The 16,995-nt window shown below is 45.6% G+C and overlaps 2 protein-coding genes across 2 annotated transcripts; one reads left to right on the top strand and one right to left on the bottom strand.

The window, feature by feature from the left end:
* Positions 1-11,878: 11,878 nt before the first annotated feature.
* Positions 11,879-14,113, bottom strand: PNRC1 (proline rich nuclear receptor coactivator 1). Its single transcript, XM_063389631.1, has 2 exons — positions 13,597-14,113; positions 11,879-13,035 (listed from the first exon to the last, which is right to left on the bottom strand). The coding sequence occupies exons 1-2, from the start codon at positions 13,975-13,977 to the stop codon at positions 12,595-12,597; spliced, it is 822 nt and encodes a 273-aa protein (XP_063245701.1). The 5' UTR covers positions 13,978-14,113; the 3' UTR covers positions 11,879-12,594.
* On the top strand, positions 13,976-15,276 carry BORCS6 (BLOC-1 related complex subunit 6). The gene is given in 6 exon segments (XM_063391756.1): positions 13,976-14,042; positions 14,093-14,160; positions 14,162-14,240; positions 14,243-14,333; positions 14,335-14,406; positions 14,408-15,276. Coding segments are annotated over 6 exon segments (1,110 nt in total). The 3' UTR covers positions 15,141-15,276.
* The last annotated feature ends 1,719 nt before the right edge of the window (positions 15,277-16,995 follow it).

The raw sequence follows: 16,995 nt of genomic DNA, 5'->3' as shown, positions 1-16,995 counted from the left end.
GCCAGCAAAGACGTGCCAGCGAGGACTTACACCGGTCATCACACACCTCTACGACAGTTACTCAAAGCAAGGACTAACTCTGGACATTAGCATTTGAATGTGCCCGGGGACCCTTTCGGGAATTAATGTAAATAAAGTTAATGGTCGATGATTAGAGAAACAATGGGAGGAAAGTTGCCGAGGGGGAAACTAAGTGTATTTAAGTTGGGTCTTTAGGTGGGCAAGTTTGTGAACCCAGCTAGAGACAAGGCTGCCAGGTCCTGTGTCTCTGGGGTCACCCTTGGCTCTACTTTTCCCGGGAGAACTTCGGTCAAGTAAGTTTGCTGTTCGTGGGGTTCGTATTGTTTTGTTTTTATTGTTTGAAATTGTTATAATTTGATTCTAAATTTTGTGATTTGGATGTTAATAAACCAAACTATTGAATTTGGCAATAAATTTGTCCTGGCGTTTATAACAATTTTGACGCCCAACAGCGGGGCCAGTTTTGAATATTCTACGGATCCCTGCTTCTGACCGGGGGGCGCCCCGCCGTAAAAAGCGGCCTGGCAGAGCGGGTAAGTCCGGAAGAACGAACTGGCTTTACGAACCCAGAACCCACAACAGCAAAGGGATTAGGCATTAGGACAAGCTAGCTTGGGGGGGCTCGGGAACTCAGCAGGGGTTTTCCCCTGGAACCGCGGTATTGTTTCACTCGTAAAAATCTAAGTGCACGAAGAATCCACGCAGGAAAAGGACCGTAAGTATAGCGTGGTTGAGTGGGGGTGACCAAGTGCTTGAGAACGTGTATGTGTGTGTGAGTGTGTGTGTGAATGAGACGTGATTTATCACGAAGCGAGAGCGGACCTTAAGGTCGCGTTTCCGCTGCTCCCGCGAGGGACACGGCCGACCGACGGGGAAGCGATTGGAACGTGTGATATTTCGCTTCGTGTGTGAGTGCTACCCGACGGGGTGGGGGAGGTCACCAGGGGTCCTGAAGGAAAGAGGACGTCCCTTTTTGAGTTCGGGGACGAGTAAGCCTTCTTGACCGCGACCAGGGGGGTCGCTTAATTTTTTCGGTGGCGGTTACAGAGCCCCGCCGTTAACCGAACATCCACGGAACGGTCATCCGCTGGATCATTAAGTTAACGGCATCGAGTTCGGAAACTCGGGATTTAATTTTTGGTATCCCATAACTTCTGTGCCACGGGGAGTATGGGATCAGATCTCAGCAGAGATCGGGAGGATTCTTTAAGGGAAACCTCAGCGAGGGCTGATCTTGAAATTCCTCGGAAAAGTCCATTAGGAAAGTTGTTGCAAGGTTGGCAAGAATGCCCAATTAGGAGAGGAGCATCTAAAGATCGGATGATTTATTTGTGTATGAATGTTTGGGGAGGAAAGGAGATAGGACCTAATATTATATGGCCTGTGTTTGGTACTTTTGACGAATGGGCGTGGGAAGCTCTGTGGGAACATGTAGCGAAGAAGAAAAGGAGAGAATTTGAGGAATTGGCATATGTTCTGTTATGGTATGAGGTACGAGTAAAGCTGTGTTCTGAGGAAAGGGAAACACGGAATGAACTGGACTACGGGATAAACTTCTCTCACGGCTCGGTGGCCCCCGTCCTGCCAGCCCCTACCCCTACCACTTCCTCCTCCCCGGCCTTCTCAGGGGCAGAGTTAACACTGCCATCCGAGACCCATGCGGAGCCCCGAGCTCAGCGGCCACTCCAGAAACCTCCCTCCCGTTCAAGGAGATTCCCGAGAGGGAATCCTGCCCCCGTTTCTGGTCCTGACCCCGCACCTCGGCCACCGACGCTAAAATATGGAGAAAAAGAGAAGAAGGGTAAGGAAAACGAAGGGTGGAAGAATAAACCAGACAGGTATATACCAGTTAGAGCCCTGGCTAAAACCAGGACCCCCGAAGGAGATCTTGAAGAGCCCGGGAGGGATTCGGGGTGGGACAGTTGGTGTGAGAGCAAGAATGGCCCGGGAGGAAAAATGGGGGAAAAGAAGCATTCCCGTAAGAAATTTGACAGTAGAGCAAAACAGAAATTACCAAAGGTGAATTGGAATGCATTAGAGAATAACTAGTGGTGTTGGGAAGCGTGCAAATTAGAAATGCGAAAATTCACGTGAGTCTGCAAAAGGAGAAAAAGATAGAAAAGGGATTAAAAGGAATCTTGCCTACTCTTTTCCTTGGTGGTGGTAGATCTTTTACTTCAGGCTGAATACATTTTGGAGACTCCCTAGAGTTGTGTATTTTGCTTTAAGAGTTTTTTTTCTCCTGGACGAGATCGGCGGAGTTGTTTTTTTTCTTTTTCTTTTCACTAACGTGGGAATGGAACGAAACCCGCCCCTTCCCGCAAGCGGCAGGGCGAGTCAGTCCATGGTTGCCGGGAGACGAAGGAAAGCGGCAGTTTTAAAGTGATTAGACAAGGCTGCCCGGGGCAGAAAACCGCCCTGTAAGGCGAAATAAGAAGCAAAAATAGATAAAAGTATTGAGAGAAGAGACCAAGAATGGGAGCTATACTTATGCGTAGGAAATACCTAGGTGTTTGTTCTTGAAAAGCTGAAAATATATCTTCCTTTTAGTTGTCTGTCTACTGTATGTGAGGATTTTGTGCAAATCAAAAGGTTGATAGTATGGTGGATGTAGCTCGTCTATGTTTGAAACAATTGCTACATTTTGAATTCGGATTGTCAGCTTGAGCAGGAATATGGCATTTGTGTTGGCAGACAGTGTACTGCAAGGGTTTTGTGTGTTTCAGTTTTTCTTTCAAAAGGTTGAAGCATGTGGCCGGTGAAGTCCAAATTAAAGCGGCTGTTGAGAGGCAGGAAACTAAATCTTTCTGTCGAGATAGTGTTGGAATGGTAATTGGAGTCAGGATTCTAGTATTAAGTTGGGAAAGTGGTATAATTCTCTGTGTTGGTAGTTACAGGATTTTTCTTTATTCTTTGCAGTTCCTATTCTGTATGTATTTTATCTAGTTGGGAACCGGGATTCTTAATTTTAGATGGTTTGTGTTGTCCCTTTGATATTATGTCTTCTTACTTGCTCCTCAATTTGGAGGATGTGAACCTTGAGGTTGCCCTGGTGCCTGTGTTTTTCTGGTGGAGAGTAAGTGATGTATGAGAGGCAGCATTTTGTCACCGGTGTTAAGTTTGGTCGGTGTTTGCTTGTGTATTTAAGTTTAATAATACGCAAGAATGTATAGCAAATACAGGAGCTTTACTTTGGGAATTAGGCACAAGTTATCTCGAGTTTGTTTGTTAAGAAAGGCTAAGTTTGTGAAGTTTTTTTGGACTGAAGTAAAAAGCAGTAGTGTTAATGTTCTGATAATTGTACTAGATAAAGCTGTCTGATTACCGGGGCCTGATGTTTACAGTGACTCCTGGCTTTGGAAAACTTCTGGGTTTTAAGTTCCGAATTTAAGTAATGTATGGTTTATTACAGAGTAAGTTCTGCTCTTTGTAATAGTTTCTTCTATTTGGTGTGCTTTGTTTTTTTTCTGTCTTGTTAAAATACTCCCCCAGGATTATGGGTGAGGTCTTAAGTTTTTCTCTTAATTTGTACAAATTTTGCTTAAAGTTATCCTTTATTAAGTTGTACTACTCACTGACTGTTTGAATTGGCTCTCTGATGAAGGGAAGAAGTCACTTCAGCTACTGCTGCAGGATTGTATCTTGCCACGCTGAAATAGGGGTCTGCAGCTGATCCTGTCTGTGAGAAATGGTTTGTAGACGGATCTGCACGAGTAGTTGATGGGAACTGCCCCGGTATATTAACCGGGAGTTCCAGCTTTTCGTGGATGTTAGCAATCACACGGCGTATGGAGTTCTTACACAGGAGTGGGCGGGAGCCAGGAAACCGGTGGGGTATGTTTTAAATGGCTTACTGAATCCCGGCTATTGAAATATGAGGCAATTCTGGTAAATTCCCCGGAGTTAGAACTCCGTACTGCTGCTGCTTGAAACCCCGCCCAGTTTCGGTCCTGGGGAGGATCTGAGGAGTGTAGTCACAATTGCTACGAGGCAGTGGAATTACAAACCAAAATAAGAAGTGTCGCCATCAAGCTAACAGCAGAGCTGAAAGGTCCGATAGTGCTTCTGGAATTGTGTTAATTTTGCTGATCATTAGGGGTGGCTGAAGCAAGGGTGAGAAGCAGTTGTGAAGGCAGATGCTTCTTGGAGGCTGAGTGAGAATGGCCATGGCAGGGTGCACATCGAAAATAGGGACAAGGTGGTCTCATTGTCTCACTCAAGTTGCGTCCTTCTTTTGGCTGTGTGTATCTGAGAATGTGCTGAGTAGGGGTCTGGAATATAAATTTGTAGTTCAGTTAATTAGCAGCAGTGCAGACTCATTACACTGAGGCTGTAGAAACTGAGTGAGGATGTGTGTAACCTTAACAGCTGATTGTCCTGGAAACTGCTGTTGTCACCGAGCATTGTAGGATACTGGGTTTTATGAATGTTTGTTTGTATGCCAAATCACTCTGAATGTGCTGAGTTTGATTCTTGAAATAAGCCCAAATTGTTTGTGCTCATCTATGATTTTTTAAACTGAATTTTTCTTTAAAAAGCTAAATCCTGTGTTAATACTATGGGATTTGGAGTAGTCTTAGTGTTTATTGTTTGCTCGCTATATATCCAGTGGACACTGTCAGAAGTATTGGTAGGATGTAAAAAGAATTGTTTGTATGTTTAATAAGAAGTAAAATTTTCTTTCTGATTTTTCCTGTAACAGTACAAAAAAGGGGAAAAATTCTGGATGGTATGGTACATTGGGTGGATAGTGAGGTGAGAATCATAGTGATCCAGGGACAAAATTGTTTTTATGGTAAAGGTGTGAATGTACTATTAGATAACTTGTTCTAATATTCAGATTTTCTGAATGGTAGACATGACAGGGATTCTCTTTATACAATATTCTTGTAGTATTGGGCTGGTTTGGAATTTTGTATTAGGTAAATTCAATCTGAGGAAGTTGCAGGATTTCGATGTATATTCATGAGATACAACCAGGAGGTAAAGTACTGATCAGAGCTTGGAAAGCGGTGTCATTAACCCCTCATTAGGAGGGACCCTTTCTTGTCCTTTTAACTACAGATACAACCATCCGAACAGCTGAAAGAGGCTGGACACACGCCTCCAGGGTTAAGAAACTAACAGCCCCGAGGGAAAACCCCGAATGGAAGGTCATCTCTTCCCCCGGAGATCTGAGGGTCCGGCTGCACCGAGGATGCCAACACCCTGGAAACATTAAGCTGCAGCCTAGAGGAGCCTCAAAGGAAACTTAATAACCACCCGACAAGGAGGACTGAGAGAGGGAAGGGTAACCAGAAGGAAGGTGTTAGAACATCAGGAAGGGTGAATCCGGAGCTCCAGAAATTTAAAGAGAAAGAACTCCAACCCCAGGATATCAGAAACAAATGGCAGAAGAAATATCCATGCGCTGCTCTGAACCTGGATGCCCCCCTGCAATCCATATATCCATTTCAAATACAATTATTGTCTTGAAATTTGGGTGGTGCACTGCAAGTGGGGGTGGGGGGGCCGCTGGGGTTATGCCCCAGGTGTTCTGAGGAAAAACAGACTCTGACTATGCGATTCTTAAACTGTGCCACACGTTTGGGATTGATAGAACCAAAGTATCCCGGGTGGTATTCAATATACGAAAAGGGGTTAAAGGGAAAATTGGATCTAAAGGCCCAAGTGTTAGCCACGGAGTGCCGTCGAACTAATGTAGTGCCGTGGGTGGCAGAGCAAGTAAAGTAATCTCGGTGGGGAATTTTTAAAAAAGGAGGTGTGCCGTCCGAACCACCCCGAGGGTCCGAGCAGAGAGCCCCTGCTGTCGCGAAGAAACTTCCCCGTTGTTCGGTTGCAACCCGACAGACGCTGGGCCAGACAGAGGGAAGCCTCTGCGGATCACTCTAGGGAGTGTGACATAAGGCTCCTCCAAAAAGTTACCCCTGTTAAGACACAAGTAACTAGCTGGCACTCAAAGGCAGTCAGGGACATGGGAATTGGAAAGATAGAAGAAAAGCAGAAAAGGCAAACATGGTTCAGGAATCGCTGGTCAGGTGTTTCTCCAAGGAACGGGAAACTCGAGAGAGGAAAACAATTAAGTTAAATACAAAACATGAATTAAAATTATTGACAAAAGAAAAGAAATGGGGGAGTTGTGGGAAATATGGTTATTTAATTCATGTTTTATAAATAATTATAGATTGGGAACTGTGATATATATTGTATGAATTTCTGTAAAGCACCTCCCTGATCTTCCGGGTTCCAAAAATGGAAGGTGAGAACGACTTGCCCCTGCCTACGTGCAGCTCAACTCATTGGGACTCGCAACAGGTCAAACGCTACGTGCCAGCAAAGACGTGCCAGCGAGGACTTACACCGGTCATCACACACCTCTACGACAGTTACTCAAAGCAAGGACTAACTCTGGACATTAGCATTTGAATGTGCCCGGGGACCCTTTCGGGAATTAATGTAAATAAAGTTAATGGTCGATGATTAGAGAAACAATGGGAGGAAAGTTGCCGAGGGGGAAACTAAGTGTATTTAAGTTGGGTCTTTAGGTGGGCAAGTTTGTGAACCCAGCTAGAGACAAGGCTGCCAGGTCCTGTGTCTCTGGGGTCACCCTTGGCTCTACTTTTCCCGGGAGAACTTCGGTCAAGTAAGTTTGCTGTTCGTGGGGTTCGTATTGTTTTGTTTTTATTGTTTGAAATTGTTATAATTTGATTCTAAATTTTGTGATTTGGATGTTAATAAACCAAACTATTGAATTTGGCAATAAATTTGTCCTGGCGTTTATAACAGTACTGACCAGTCAGAGAAAAAGTTAGTTACTAGATCTGTCATCTCACACTCATTCCCCAGATGGTCACAGTCAAGGAGCAGAAGCAAACTGAGTTTCATCTAGCCATTAAAATTCCTTAAATTTGCAGTAACATTAGGAGATAATTTTTTCTTGCAGTATCTTTCCTTCCAACATTAAACAATGATATCTACACTGCTTTTTTCATCTCTTAGATGACCTTGTTTTTCAGGGCATTTTTTTCTACCTGTCTCACCATTTTTTCCCTTTTCACTCCTAGTACACTAGAGAAGGGGCACAAAAATACATCATTTTTTATTACTTGCATACAAGGAATGTCTAAAATTTGGACAAGGTCAACCAATTTACAGCTCCATGAATTCCTACAATGACCTATTGCTATTCTAAATATGATAACATGCAATTTCTGAATATCCTGATGCTATGAATGAAACTTTAAAAAGCTTCATGCTATATAGATGTAAAAGCAATTACAGATCTCAAATTACATATCATTTTAAGTAAGAGCACACCTTATTCTTTGTCATGCAGCTATGTCACTAGGCAGTAAAGAACACAAGAATCAGGTGAAGCGAGAAACTAGAGGAAAGTCTGAGTCTCTGTATTAAGCCCTTTATTAAATGTAGCTCTAGGTCTTGTTTCAGGAAATGAAAAAGTAAATTTTATTTTGATGGCCATTGCCATCATCACTTATAAGGACATTAGCAAATTAAAGGGTTCAAAGGCCTACTTGATGAAAGCACAGTGCTTCATTAAAGGAGAAGATGGCATCTTTAATACAAGCAGCAATCTCCTCAAAATATTTTGCTTTATGACTTTAAGAATGGCACAAGGGCCATGATGATTACACCACCTCTTGAAATACATACAGCCACTTACTGAATTACAACAAAAGAGTCAGCAAAGTCTGACTGTGTGAGAAAAGTCCTAGATCTCCAAACACTTCCTCTTCCAGGTATAATTTTGGGAAAGACCAATTTACTCACCATTGGCAATCTACACTGTAAGTGCACATAAGCAGCCTAGTTCTCAAACTGAAGACAAGGGTTTATGAACCACTCAGACTTAGTGATGCATCTGTCACACACTTGTGGCAATGTCACTAGGCTAAGGTTAAATAAATGCAGCCTAGTGCCATGTACCAATGCAGCCTTCCAAGAGAGTCAGGGCTTTGCAAAATCTAAAGGCCTATGTTTTTTGGGAGTTTAACAAATGAGATTTTATTACCCCATGGGAAAAAAAGTTAGAGAAGAATGCTGACTTCAACACAGGGAGAGACTCTGCTAGGACATGTCTGTCATACAAATTAATTCCTCAGGAAACTTCTTCAAATTCAGCTGAATTGCTGACCTTCCTGTCTTAGCTCTGATAACATCCTTCTACTCTCTCAAAGCAAGCCATAAAGTTCACAGCCTCAAAACTGCTGGTAACATTCTACTGCTCAACTTCAGCACTTAGGTCCTTTTATTGGATAGTTTTTCTCCTTAACTGACAGATACACCCTTCATCAATCTTTTCTAGTGAAACAGCAACTAAATATTTACTTCTCGCTATCAAAAATATTTAACACTGTGGTTCCTGTTCAGCAAGGTAGCATCAGTTTTTCACAGTAAATGTTTATATTTTACAACTTTACCTCTTGCTTACATCATAGCCTCTTTCAGGTAAGAACTAGCCTACTCCTAACAGAAAACCATCTTAGAAATTACAATAGAAAATAAATCCTCTTAAAAAGTTCAGTCAAGCATATAATATGAAAAAAAATTAAAGAGCACATTGTAAAATCAAAGTTCAAAGAGCACAAGAAGTTGAAGAAAATAAGCAATGTGTTTAACTGCATACTGGAAGTGTCAAGACTTTCTTTCCAAAACCTGAAGGGAACCTACAAGAGAGATGGAGAGGGAGTTTTAAAAAGAGCATATAGGGACAGGACAAGGGGGAATGGCTTTCAAGTGAAGGAGAGTGGGTTTAGATTAGATATTAGGATGAAGTTCTTTGCTATAAAGGTAGTGAGGCACTGGAACATAATATCCAGAGAAAGTTGGGGATGCTCCATCCCTGGAGTTGCTCCAGGCCAGTATGATTGAGGCCTTGAGTAGCGTGGTCTAGAGGAGTGTCCCTGCCCATGGCAAGGGGGTTGGATGATCTTTAAAGCTCCTTCCAACCCAAGCCATTCTATGATTCTATGACTCTATGTAGAAAATAAAGGTAAACTTATTTTCAAAATGACAATGGAACATCATTTATAATCTTCAGGCTTCATACAGTCTATAGACCTTTGTAATTGATTTCAAAACTGTGTAAAAAAGGATAAAATCCCTAAGTGTGACAGTTATCAAATGTTTTATAATGCAAAAGCTCAAAAAAATCTCAATTGAAGTACAGCTTAAAATGACATGCCTTGGATAAAATATTAATCAGATGAAATAAAATTAAATTTACACTCTCATATGCAGATTGCTTACATACTCAGCAAAATTCAGCAAAATCTCTAAAGAGATCCTGGTGTGATAAGAGTTCAAATGCACACAGGATTTCTAGCTCCTGTTGCATTAGGAGGCATTTTAGCCTTAATAGAGCACCAAGCCAGCCATTATTAATGAAGCTGTCTGTTGGGCTGAGCCTTAGCCACGGGTGAAAACCCAACAACAGATACTTGTGTCCTCCGTGAGAGCTCATTCTTCAGGACCATCAACGCATCACATTTGACTGTTTAGAAGTAAGGTGGGAGTTAACTCTCGGCTGATTCCCCTGCAGTTCTGTTCAACATTGCACTAGACTTTTAAACAGAAAGCATTTCCATTATCTAACTGAAGTGCTAATGTTCAGTTTCCTTAATGACCTCAGAAGATTTAATAAGCAATTTATTTAATTCCTGTACAGCAGATACATGACTAGCTGATAACACATCCACTAATTTTGTTAATTTTCTTCCTTAAAGGCTGGTCACTCCGTAATTTCGTATTACACTGCAAACAAGCCCTCCAAATGCGACACTAATGTTTTACTGGCTCTAAACTCAAAAAAAGAGTACATTCATGTAATGCAATGGCTCCTGTTCAGGGAACTGGGATAAGGAATCTGTCAAAGTGGAGGAAAACTTGAGAGTGAAAATCCCTGTAAGATGATATTGTAGAAACATAAAGCAGGAAAGTGACAAGTGCAGAATATGGTCCTAGAAGATGACCACGTTCTGATTTTCAGCTGGTCAGTTGAAGTGTATGTTGCACTTAAGCCTAATTGTGCAGGAAGGGACTCAGCCCAAAGATCTCGGGAAGACAGAAACAGGCAGTGCTCCAACACTCCTGCCGGATTATTGACACAGACGTCTGCTAAATATGCATTGGGTTTTTTGCTGCTGTTTAGAAAGACCAGATTGTTATCTTACCCTTTGGGGTCCAACAAAGTATGGAAGTTTTAAGTTCCAAACACTTCAGAATCTCAACCACCAGCTCTCAAAGAATTGACCAAGGAGCTGAGAACTATTGGTAATTTACATTTAATGAATTCTTTAACCCTGAGGGGTGCGTCGGCAAATCAGGGCAGGAACAAAGAGGTATGTGGCAGGATCAGAGCTAGAACTCACACTGTCAGCTCCGAAGGGTAAGGGAGAGGCTGATGGTAATGAGATAAGAATCGGGGGAAAAGGGACACATCCTTCTAAACAATGCAACCCACTGGCTGATGGAAACTCTTATCTAGCTAGTTAGCAACATTCACGGTGATCAGACAAAATTAACCATTGCCTAAAGCTATGGGCAATTGTTAAGGCATTTTGCTTTGCACTTCGGTGACACTCAGGCAGAAGAAAAAAAGGGGAAAAAACAGGCACAACGGCAGATCAATACAGCATTTACCAAATATAGCAAACTGGGACTTCAGAGTGTCCTTGAGTCATCCTCGGTGAGATTCCAGTAGAATTAAAAAAAAAAATTAAAAATCCCACAAACAGAAAACCAGGAAGGGTTTTGTTCATTTTTAGACTAGAAGATGGGGGACACTAAATTATGGAGTACTTAGATTAGGCAGGAAACTGGGTTGTTGAAGCCACACACTGACTTCGAGTACACCAATACCAGTCTCCTTTGCAAGACCGCGAGCCTCTAATTCTTTGGAGTAAAGCAAATATTTTGTATCAACCCTTAATTTAGAACATCTATAGCTAAATAGCCTAGTTTTATAACTACATAACGAACGCCTATAAGCAAGCCAAAAAAACCTTAGTTTTTGAGCTTTTGACCAAGTTCATATCAAGGCTGAGCTAATGAATCCCACCAATTGCCCGTGTGAAATGAAGATGCTCTGGACCAAAGCTGCAGCAGGTGCACCATAAACACACCTAATGCTGCTTAACCTGCATCTCTGCAAATGCTGTGCACACTAGAGAGCCACCTCAGCCACATACAAGCAGCCGCTTTCTTCCTACATACCTCTCCTAGGACACCGGACTAGAGTGTATTTTTGGTGGATCCAAAAACTTAAAAACACTTAAAAATGCTCTTCTATCTTATGTAAATTTCACATGCTTCTTAGTATTAATCTTAAACACTAGATTAGGAAAATAACTGCAAATCTGTTACCTCCTCAACATGTCTGTCAGACTAATCCACAGTCCAATTCTTAAAGAACTTTAAGTCAGGGGAATGTATTTTCCAGCACGGCTAATGAGCAAGAGACAAACCTGGTGAAAAATATAAAATTTGACTTGCTCCATTCATTTTTCTGCCACTGCCACTTTTCACTATTGACTCGTTTAATAGCCACTTACTATGGAAACATTAGAGGAGCATTACCACGTGAATTTCAATGTCTAACTGCCCAACTTGCTTGACATGTATTTTCAACAAACCAAACAACCCTAGAACGACTTGTCACAAAGGTGACTTTGTTTTAAAGTATAAGGAATTCTTAGTGAGTTACTTATCTCTTCATTTTGCCTGAGACAGTGAAAAGATGAAGTATTTCTACTAATGCACTAAAAGGCAATCAGGTAATTTAAATTCACAGACTTGAATTAACAGACACACACTCAAAGAAAAACACAGACATGTATAAGGGGAGGCCAAATTGTTTTATTTAATTTTTTAGTGACCAATTGAATTTTTGGCAGAAAGCTCTGCTCTTTTTGTTTGGGTTTTTTTTTTTTGTTGGTTTTTTTTTTTTGTTGATTTTTTTAAACTTCTTTAAAGAAATCAGCAGTGCTCAAATTGGTGGGTTGGAATTTTAGTCAAATTCCAGTTAATTTTAAAAACGAACAGATGAACAGAAATTCCAGATAGTTTCCAGAGCAGAGGGCAAAACTTCACATTTGTATGAAAATTCCATGTTTATACTTGATTGGGAGGCAGAATGTAAAACTATTGTCAGTAGTGCACAAATAAAACATTCACATTTGATCTGGAACCTTAATGAGAAAGCTGTACTCTCCTTCCAAAATTTTCATTACCTTGTGCAAAGCAAGTCAAGTCTTCATGTGTCAAGCACACACGTAAAATTGTCCATATTTTATATACAAGACATCTACCAATCAGGCAGTGCAAAATACATCCTTTCATAACAAAACTAAAATGTACCTCTCAAAGTATGAACAAGAATATACACATAATACAAGATGTACATTATTTACACAACCATAAAAAATATAATACAAGGATTTTTTTTATGTGATTGTAAGACTTGACAGTCTTTTGCAATTTTTGTTGCAACAAGGCATGTTTAAGTTTCCTGGATGGAGTTTTCTTTGCCAATTATTCAAGAGATCTTGGAAACTATGCTTGAACTTTTAGGAGAGTTTTTAAATGGACTGCCATCAGCTCCCTGTTTTGGTCAGACAGTTCAGCTGTGCCACCCACCCAGTGGCTGGGAGGCTTTGGAAGGACACTGGGAGATGGTGGGTCACTAAACTTTGCCCCAGCATAATTTTCTTTTTGGCTCACTTCATTTAGGGTGATAGGTTTCTTGGACTTGGCATTTCTGAAGTTCTCTGTGTTTTTAAGTGGCTTTTTCTCCTGCTTCTGAACTATTTCCGGTGACACAGAATCCTGCCAAAAGTTCTCTATCTTCTTCGCCGAGGCGATCTTCGTCACTGGCGTGTTACACTTACTCTTCTGCCTGTTAATCTTTGGTTGTTCACACAGGTGTAAGCTGTGAACGGGCTGGCCGTAGGGGATGGCCGCCTTCTCCGTCTTTCCCATCTTGTTTTTTAAGAACTGCGGAAACAAAGAAGAGTCACATCAACCACGACCCCTCTCCTCCGCGCTCCCATACTGCCCTCGACGCTCGGTGAGGCGCGGGGGGGCGCTTCGCAGGGGAAGGGGTACCGAGCAGCCTTCTCCCCGTTATTTCTGGCTTATCCCCCAGCCCATCGCACCGCTCGGCCTGAGGGCGCGGAGGCCCCCCCGGCCGCCATGGGGCGCTGCGCGCCTCGCACGTCCCGCCCTCGGCGAGCGGGGGGCGGGGCTGGCGCGCGGCCAGCGGCAGCGCTAAATCTGGCTTGTTGCTGGGGCGCAGCGCCGGGCGCCCATTGGCGGGCGCCGAGTGGCCAATGGGCGATGCGGCTCGCCTTTCAGCCCCGCCCCGCCCCTGGCCGAGCGTAACGGAAACTCTGCGCCCCCCCCCACCCCGGCCCCCCCTCACCGCGCTGAGGGGGCGCCCCGCTCGCTGCTCCCCCCCACCCCGACCACCCCGAGGGAAAAGTAAAATGGTCGCCCCGCTCGCCCGGCACCGGGAGAGAGCTGAAGTGAGGAGAAGTAGCGCAGCTTTGTCTTTACCTCCTTCCTGAGGGGTTTGCCGGGTGCGGGTCTCGAGGGGGCAGGCGGAGGGGGCTCCTCCGGAGGGGCGTCCGTCACCAGGTCGGTTCCCAGCGGCGTCCTTCTCCCCAGCCCGGCGCGGTGCTGCTGGTACTGCTGGTAGCGGCTCGGCAGGAGCCCCGCGGGCCCGGGCCGGATCTTTCCCTTCCTCCGCCGCACCCTCTTCAGCGCGGGGCGGGCGCTGCCCCCCGGGCCCGCCAGGCAGCAGCTGGGCTGGTTCTCGCAGTTGCTGTCCCCGCGCCGGAGGCGCTGGAGCAGGGCGGAGGGCGGCAGCCGCCGCGGGTCTTCGGTGCCCGCCGAGATCCGAGCCAGGAAGGGCGGCGGCGCCGTGCTGGTAACCATGGTGGGACGTGGGTACCCAGAGTTATGCCGGGGAAGAGGGGTCGAGCCCAAGCGGGGACAAGCGGGTCGGGTTGCTGAGGAGAGTCTGCCCGGGCTTTGTGACGGGCTGGGGAAGTGGTGGCGCAACCGGAGCCGCCGCTAGGAGAACATGGCGGGGGAGTGAGGAGAGCCGCCAGCAGCTCCCCGGTGTTGTTACCCGGGCGCGACCCGCCCACTTCCGCCCCCGCGCCAACCGCCGAACGCTGACGGCGCCAGCACCGCCCCTCCCCGCCAATCGCGGAGGAGCGGCGGCCTCTCTGCCCTCGTTCCAGCCAATCGGAAGCGACACAAACACTCGGAGCCACGCCTCCGCTGGGACCGCCCAATCCGGGAGGGCACGCCCTCGGTCTCCGAGTCACGGGCTCGCAGTGCGGGGCGGGCGGGCGGTGTTCCACCGGCCAATCGGGATCCGCACGAATCGCCGAGGCCACACCCCCGCGGGCCCCGCAGCCAATCGCGGGAGACGTAAACAGGCGTCGGCGCGCCCCCGGTGGGCGGTGGCGGCTGGTGGGCACGCGTCGCTCGCCATGGAGGAGCCGGGCCCGGCGGCCGCGCCGCCGGAGGGGCGGGGGCGGGACGAGCGGAGCCTGGAGGCGCTCAGCCTGGCTGGCGGCGGAGGGGCTGCGGCGGCGGGGCGGCAGCTGCCGGAGGGGCGGCGAGCGACGCTGGCTAGCGCCCTGGAACTGGAGGGGACGGTGCTGCGCGAGGGACGCCTCACCCAGTTCGTAGCCAACAACCTGGAGCGGCGGATCCGGCTGAGCGGCGCCCCGCGGGGCGAGCCTCCGGCGGGAGGCGGCGGGTCCTCCATCCCCGCCATCGACCCCGGGGCGCTGCAGGACGTGGTGGCCCTGGCCGGGCAGGTGGCGGCGCAGGTGGACGAGCTGCTGCGGAACGTGCACTGCGGGCTGCAGGCCCTGACGGCGCTCAGCGTCGGCTGCATCCAGACCTACCGCGACGGCGTGGAGAGCCTGGGCGAGGCGGCCGACCTCAGCATCCGCGCCATGTACGCACTGGTGGCGCGCTGCGAGGAGCTGGACCGCGCCATGCAGCCCGTGCCCGCCCTGGCCAAGCGCATCCGTGACATGAAGGGCACGCTGGAGCGGCTGGAAGGGCTCTGCAAGTAGCTGCTGCCGCCGCCGCCCCTCCCGTGCCCGCAGCGGGGGCCTGGGGCCGCTGCTCTCTCGCTCCAGCGGCCCCACCGCGCACGGCGCCCGCAGCTCCCGCCTGCACGTCCTCGCTCGCTCTCTCCCGTGTGTGACTTGCCGGCATCGGTGGCCAGATCGCCTGTGTTGGTCTGGACGAAGAGAAATTTTTGCAACCGACAAAGGAAAAGGTCCCGGTTGAAAACCGCGGGGTAAATGGCAGATGATGCTTATTAGCTTCAGCTCCATTAAAGAACTTGGATTCCACATGCCTTATGCTTTCTATTTATTGAAGGCTAAGAGAAACTAACGAGTATTAATTAAAAGTAGCTGTTAATTTTTTAAAATCAAATTCAAAATTCTTGTGAGTACCTGCTTGATGCTTACAGGTTTATGTCCTTATTTGTAGTTAATTTGGTAATTTTCACCTATGCTGTTACAGCAAAGAAACTCACGGAACGCCGTTTCTTACAGGACACAGTTTTAAGATAAGAGTAAGTTTAATACATATAGTAAAGATACTTGCTTTCTGAGAAGAATATAAAGTCCATGGAAGATAATTGAGATTCAGATAAGAAAAAATCCAAAGTTCTGAATAAAAGCCTTCAGATGAAATGTGCTTTGCTTCTATTAATCCTTACAATTTTCATGGTGTAAAAGTTTAAATGGCATCACTGTGAAATGATCCTGTTATTTTGTAATTTGCTTTTTTGTTACTGGTTTATTTTTTTCTTTCCAGTAGGGAAAAGATCTAATTACATGAGGAATATGAGTACATGATTACATTATGTGGGTGTGTGACTGACATAAAATGTTTGGGAATAATTTATTTGTATCACTTGAAGCTTTTGTATATGCATCACAGTGTGCAGAAGGGATTTTGCTATATCAGGGAGTGTTTCCTCTGAGACCTGAGAGTAGCTGAATTTTCTACTTGCTAATGTTCCAATGCAAAAAGCCTCTTAGGTGGCTTGTAGCAATCCATTTAGGTCGCAAATGTCCCTGTAACAAGATTTCAGCAGAAAAATGATCATTGTGTTTTTACCTAAGTGCTTTTGGTGACCAACGGCTCCTAAAAACCTTGGAATAAAGGTAGCCAGAAATACTGCTCAACCTGTGGTTGAAGAGCAGACAGGTTTATGATGGACAGAGCTGCTACCCCACTGTAATCTCATTAGAAACACCAAATGAGGCGTGGACACTGTGATACCCTGCGCTTCTGCACGCAGACAATACTGAATTATAACAAAATAAATATAACAAAATGTTAATGCCACCCTGGTTTGTATGATGCCACTCTCTGGCCTGTTTCGAGCCCCTTGGCATGTCCGTGTATTTCTCTCAGCACAGAGGTGTGTTTCGTGTGTGGGCTTGTAGCCCTAGCAACGGGACAAGATTGGAATTGGGCTGTGCCAAGGTAGGGCTTTCTCTGGTACTGTCTGCTGGAGACATAGTTGTGGCTCCAGGAGGTGATCAAAGTCCTAAAAGAAGTTAGCAGGGAGAAAAAGAACTTTGCTGCTGCATGCTATCCCATGGGCCTAGAAGACACTAAAGATTGCTTAACACTTCGGTAACAGCTGTACTTTTAATAGTTTTGTTATTCCTGAGAAAGTTTTAACTCGTCTGTTATGCAGATGCAGTAGTTTTGCTAAGTGTGTTTAGTATACGCCAAGAGTGAACACCAAAGGTTGGTCTTACGCAATTTGTGAGTACTGTTGAAATGTACAGGAAAGACCTGCAAGCTTATTTGTGTAGCCACATAGGTACAGCTACTCTTCACTCACACAAGCTAAGATGAAGCCTTTAAAGTGTTCCATAAAGAGTACACTTGGGTTTT

This window comes from Prinia subflava, chromosome 2 (assembly GCF_021018805.1).
Source record: "Prinia subflava isolate CZ2003 ecotype Zambia chromosome 2, Cam_Psub_1.2, whole genome shotgun sequence".
NCBI lineage: Eukaryota > Metazoa > Chordata > Aves > Passeriformes > Cisticolidae > Prinia > Prinia subflava.
The sequence above is the reverse complement of the archived record's forward strand: the minus strand, read 5'-3'. Positions and strand labels throughout refer to the sequence as shown.